Genomic DNA, 6,670 nt, shown 5'->3' with positions numbered 1-6,670 from the left:
GTGTGTGTGTGTGTGTGTGTGTGTGTGTGTGTGTGTGTGTGTGTGTGTGTGTGTGTGTGTGTGTGTATACGTGTGTATACGTGTGTGTGTATACGTGTGTATATGTGTATATATGTGTATATATGTAAGGATGGTTCAGGTTTTTTATGACACATTATTTTAACCTTGGTTCTAGAAGTAAAATCTTGGCTTAAAAATAAACTTACTTACAGTTCTCCTCAGCTCTGTTTTTCTTGTTTATTGTAAATTTGTGTATGTACATCGAGAGTGAAGTGGAAACCGGAGTCAAATTCCATGTATGTGTACACGCATACATGGCCAATAAAACTGATTGTGATTGTGATTCTGTATACTGGATGAAACGGCTAACCTGGCTCTGTCCAGAGGTAACAAAGTCTGTGTACCAGCAGCTCTAAAGCTTGATATTTCAAATGCCTCGCAATGATGACCAGACTTCCGGCGTCAATACAACTGCCCATAAAATCAGGACTTCTTGCTTTTACAGATTTTGGACAATCCTAAGCATCGATTCAACACAAGCTCAATCTACAAGAATGTGACTCTGGTGGCCTGGGATCCTGCACCTTACACTGTCGACTTACACAAGGTATGTTTTCTGTGCATCCAATGAGCCTGTTAATCACACAGAACATATAACCATTTCATTAATCTGTCTGTAGTCCACCACTGTCTCCAGGCCAGTTGACCTTTTTTAAAAATCAGTTTCAATAGAAGATGTGTTAATGTGACACCAAGGTCATGTGAACCATTGTTATAACTTTTAAGTAGCCTGGACAATGCATAGTTTCTCTCCACTACAGGGACCATTCATTTCAACCATAGACTGTACATAACAAGTGTACGTAGTCACCGTGACGTCTCCATTGATTTGTGCACTGCGGTTTTGAAGCCTTGACTTCAGCATTTTGGCCATTTTTTTTGCAACCAGAAGTGACACAAGAGGGTGGAACTCAGTACAACTACACTCAGAATAAGACATTGTTAAGGTGAACACATTGTGAAAGGGTTAACGTTCTAAGACGAAAACACTGACAACTCCCAGACCGGACAATGCCGTGGTAGTGACCTGCCATTCATGAGGTAGCCACGCCCTGAAGCATACCCTGTTTTAGCATTTATTTTATCCTAAATGGGACCATAGTTCACTAAATAAACATCATGCTGTGTTGAGGAAGACTTGAAACTCGCGATTGAGACCATAAACTTATGTTTACAATGTTTACTGAGGTAATAAATCAAGATTCATTGTAATGAATCTAGTGGGAGCATCATGGTTCAGTCGGCATGAGGATATCTGGGGAGGTTTCATGTAACAACACATGGATGTCATACACTTTTTGGAGCCGGCTTCTGATGTTTTAACTGTAATAGACCAAGCCTGTGGTGAAGCTTAAAGTCTTGAGTCCAAGTGTAACATGCTCATTAGAGATAGCAAAGGGCAGATTGGTGGACGCAATAGACACAGGAGGATAAAATAGATTTTTGAAGGAGACACAATTGGGTGGAGTTCTATGCCTGCCTAAACCGATAGTTTTATAAAACATGGGAATGATTTGTACAACTGACCGATTGTAGATATCTGTAGTGGGAGAATTTGCAGGGTTGGTAGACGGTCATGGCTTCTCATGAACAGCGGATCAGAAGCATGGGGAACATGGACATTTGATTCAGTCCTCATAGCAAGGTGTGCTAGCATTTTTCCAGTTCTTTAATATATTCCTGGCTGCATTAAGGAAGCCTACGAGAGTTAACCAAAACTGTAAGTCCAGCTGGTCGAACTGACTTCTCGTCAAGATTATTTTATATATTGTATAATATTGCTCTCACTATCCCTTACTGACCAACAATATGGACAATATTCTCCAGACCTCTTGTTCAAGCTCAGTGTCACGGTCCCTTTGTCAGATCATCCTCGGACTCTCACCATACTGTAAAGGGCAATAACTGCCATTTTTATCAAATGCAGATGATTTCCATTTTGTGGACACTTTCATAACCTTTGCAATACGCGTTCATCCTGTCCTCTTTATTGTAACCCATAAACCGTACACGGCTCCCTAGTTGGGGGGGGTTATTCCCAAAAGTCCGCGTTATCTATTAGATTATATCAATCTTGTAGACTCTGATAGGAGTAGAACACTCCCTTAGCAATTGTGGCACAACTTTTGGTGTGCCATGCCCTCCAACATACTGTTTTCTTCCCTATCTTTATCGCAGGGTTTCCCCTTATAGATGAGTAACTTTGCTTTTATTGAAACAGGCCCAACATTTTATGGACTTTGCTCCAAATCTCTGGTGAGTGCTGCAGTGATTGATTGATATCCCCTTCTAGGGGGAGGACTGTGATGGTGTTTGAGTCAGAGTATCTCACATCTAAAAGGGGAGGTAAGCGACTTCACTCACCTCTATCCAGCCCAGATGTCAGCCGCTCCCTGACCAGTGTTTGCATAGTTTAACCATTTCAAAAGCAGCGTTGTATAATTCTATATTTGGCAATGCCAGTCCTCCTCTCCCGGTAAACGGCTTAATCATACAGACTCTCGGTTTCTTCCCATTCCACAGGTAATCCCCAACTACCTCCTTATGCTGCTGAAGCACTGATACAAGAAAGGAAGCATCATGGAAATATAGTTCATCTTTGAAGATACCATCATTCTAACTGCTTTTATTTCCCCCTACAGAGATAAATTCAACATTGTCCACTTGGCACAGCTAGTCTTGATATTTTTTATATTCTCCTGAATCAATCTTATACACAGATATTTCATCCCCGAGGGTAGACACTGAAATGGAAATATTCCAATGTCGGCAAAGGAGCAACATTTTTTCCAGTTTATCTTGTAGCCTGAAAGGGAGGAGAGCACCCACTCCTTTGATCCATCACCTGTGCTGTGCATATCACAAAAAACACTGTACTAACCAATCCAATGAATATTAGAACCACTTCAATAAACCCTCTATCCTACCTTTATTGTTATTCAGGGAAAGTTCTGCTGCCACAAATCAATAGCATCCAAGACTTCTGCGAGGGCTGAAAAACACAAAAGCGATTAGCATTCTGCATGAAGCCTTCTCTCTGAATAATTTCCATTATTTGTCCAATTTGTATTATCTTGGAATATTAATTATGTCCTTGTCTGTTCTCATCATTTTCTTTTGCCATTTCATTTTTTTACACAAGCTAATAATAGACCCACCTGTCCCTCTAAATGAACAGTGATGACTTTTTAGGCTTTAACCTTTAGTTCTCTGCAGGAGCCGACTTTGTTATGTGCAGCCTGTGTCGTTCACTAATAATACCCTGGCGTATCGCTCAATACAATGCTGGTAGCAAGCTATTGCTTTGAAGCCCATCACTGAAACAGCTACTTCAAGGATGGATGACCACAAAAGGGTTCATCAGTTTGTCGATGCTCTTGAAAAAAAAAATAGCAAAAGTACAAGCATGTGTTCAGCACATTGTAGTGTAGCTGCAGCATGCTCCACGCTACTCAACAGACTAGGGGGAAACCGTACAAAGCAAACGGTGACACAGGAAATACAAAGTAATCCCAAGACAATTGTTTGATTTAACTACACTGGGGTATTCCCATAAGCAGAATTAATATCCTTTTATTTTTTAGGGAAAGTTGAGTGCTTGTTATTATCAATATAGATGACTTTATTGTGCTTTACAATGTTTCAATATAAAATGTGATCACGATATGATTCTATTGAAAGACGATAAATGATCATATTGAATATATGCATTGTAAAATTCCATACATATTGCAAGACCCTACACGTGAATAGTTTAAAAGAAATAGTCATGTCATATCACCTTAAAACTTCCCCAGTTGATCACTTACATTAAGACAGTTGTTTTTTATGTTTGAAGTTGGCCAAAATGTCATGTTTGAATATACAAAATGAGGCTAACTTTTGGGGAATTTAGGGGAGAAATCTGCAGACTTATATAGACAAAGGATAGTAAAATAAATACCTAAATGTGTATTTTGGATGTTTTCTTTCACAAGTCTTTGAAAAGAAGCAAAATAAGCTCGAACTTTAAAAATTGACTAGAGCATGAAAAACACTGTTTTTGTCTGGGGTGTCTCGCCATAAGGTTCTTTTATACCTCTACTGAGACATTGAGGTGGTTCAATCTGAAAATGCAGTTTAATGTGTAGTACAAAAATGATACATTTCATGATTTGTTTCCTCCGCGAATCCATTATAATTGAGCTTCATTTCCATCAATAAGTGACACGCTGATTACATCACCATACTTATAGTTTGAATCACTGTACTGAACACGAACAGTATGTTCAGTTGATAATGAGACAATAAAGTCAACTTGATTTTCCACTCCTCTCTCATTGAAAAAATCCAAAGTTATGAATAAGCAAATATCTTCCAGTCCAAGAGTTAACTGCTAGAAATATTATGTCTCCTACTTCACTCCATTGACTCAGAGGCTCTGGGGACACCCGGTCCACCTTTGTGGCAAAGTGTTATTGCTTGTTGGATGGGATACAGAAGGGAACTGAAAAACCTGGCACTTCATGACTACCACGTTGATTTCATCTTGCCATCTGAAACCGTGGTCTAAACTGAGGCGTCCGTCTCTTTCTTCATCAGTGGTATGCCAGTCCGGACTACAACCTGTTTGGGCCGTACGTAGAGCACCGCAAGCTCCATCCTGGCCAGTTCTTCTACATCCTTCACCCAAGCTATTTGTGGCGACTCTGGGATGTGATTCAGGGCAACACTCAGGAGAATATCCAGCCCAATCCTCCCTCGTCTGGCTTCATAGGTGAGTACACGCATGCATGCATGCATGCATGCATTAATAAAGCCGATATGCATTCGGTGTACGTCTGTTCCCTTCCTTTGTACGCTTATCTTTCCATTTCATTGCCTGCTCCTGGAGCAGATGCAAACACGTACACACACGCTAAGAAAGTTGGCGGTGATGTGTCCACTGTAATCTCATTTTAGAAGCTCTCCAGCATGTCAATATTGGTCTCTTCCGCTTACATTTTCAGACCTCATTTTCTGGCTGTTATACCCACTTTCTCCTCTGTACCCCTCTACGTTGTACAATCACCTCATCATCGACCACAACACCACTGACCAGGAGCATTTGTTTACCTCAAAAGCGACAGACCATTATTCTTCTGGTTAATCCGTAGTGTTGAGTGACACATTCTGTGTCATATTGAGTGTACTCAAGAATGATTCCTCATTGCTGTGGATTCCTCAATAATAGGTCGTCACTATATTTGGTGCCGAAGACACAACATAACACAGATTCCTTAGCTATATTACAGTGTAGCTAGCCACAATGAACAACTTTTATTTATCACAGTATAGCTATAAAGTGGATATCTGAGAGGAAAAACACCAAAAATGACATCCTCGTTAAAAAAATGTATTTGTTGTTGACAAAATACCATCAAGATCATAATCTACTCGTCATAAATCATTTAAGCAAAACAAAAGTAATACAACATTAAAAAAAGAATAAATGGAACAGAACTAAAAAGAATCTAACAATGATAGATAACGTAAGCTGATTTCACCAGACACACTTTGATCTGTTGTAACTGAAATGTCCCCTCATCAAACACAGTAAACCAGTCCTGCTCTTTTACTGCACTGGCTCTCAACCACAGTGTGGCTGGTTTTCTGTTCTGATTGCAGTTTAATATACAGTATGTAGTCACTGATGAGATGGCCTGAATGAAAGGCAGCAGGGCTTTACATTTAACAAAACACTATTAAATTCGAAGGCCTCACTGCTTGCGTCCTTCTTAATTAAACTGGAATGTCACCGTGTATTTGTTTCTATTCTTGTCGTGTTACCTATATGGTAGAATGAACGTACTGCAAATTTAGACAGGTTTCTGGTTAATTCTGCTTCAGTAAATGCTGTTTGTATAGATTATCCTTTACCCAGCTGTGAGCAGTGATTGACCTTTAATAAAACACAATCCCCCTCGCTATGTAGTTAGACATTTCCGCCTTTCTTAATTGACATCTTGTCAACTGTTGCTATGGCACACATAGCTGACTTACAAATGGGAAGGTTTTTTTCGTCCTAACACATTACTTTACACTACATTCATACTTAAATAGGTGTGCTCGGAGCCCTTTTAAAGAGTCCGTTCATTTCCCTTCACTTCAATGGACCAGATTTTATTCACGGTAATTGCTGTCAATCATTCTTGGAAGTTTGCAACGTATACTAGCAGCGCCATAGAGTTGCAGCGGAATGGAACGTTCGTGATGGACTTTTAACAGGTAAGACGTTTAAAGAAAGATTTTATATTATCACCACACCTGAATAAAATGAACATGTGCATTACAGCATGTAAGTGGATTTTCCACCACTAAATTGGTAGATTTAGATCATGTTAACTGATAACAAATTACGCTAATTAACCATCCTGGATAAAGTGAGCAACACATAATGCTAAATATGGAATAAACAGACTATGAATAGTAAATTCAGTTTGTATAAGGCCATTTTATCACACTCTGTGTAATCGGAGGGATAAAGGCTTCTGAATGGGATTTCTTTGTAGGATAGGGGGATTTAAATATCAATATTAAATGTTATATTTGATCAGCTAAATATAACATTGGGGCATGTGATTGCAGAGTT

The 6,670-nt window shown here is 39.4% G+C and overlaps 1 protein-coding gene across 1 annotated transcript in view; it reads left to right on the top strand.

The window, feature by feature from the left end:
* The window catches only part of st6gal2a (ST6 beta-galactosamide alpha-2,6-sialyltranferase 2a), a 30,649-nt gene that overhangs the window by 13,020 nt on the left and 10,959 nt on the right, over positions 1 to 6,670 (top strand). Inside the window, 2 exon segments of the mRNA XM_031869567.1 lie at positions 396 to 607; positions 4,642 to 4,816. Coding sequence (XP_031725427.1) covers positions 396 to 607; positions 4,642 to 4,816 — 387 coding nt within the window.

The sequence above is a fragment of the Anarrhichthys ocellatus genome, unplaced genomic scaffold, assembly GCF_004355925.1.
Source record: "Anarrhichthys ocellatus isolate YVR2014 unplaced genomic scaffold, GSC_Weel_1.0 scaffold47, whole genome shotgun sequence".
Taxonomy (NCBI): domain Eukaryota; kingdom Metazoa; phylum Chordata; class Actinopteri; order Perciformes; family Anarhichadidae; genus Anarrhichthys; species Anarrhichthys ocellatus.
This window is presented reverse-complemented; position numbering and strand designations above follow the sequence as displayed.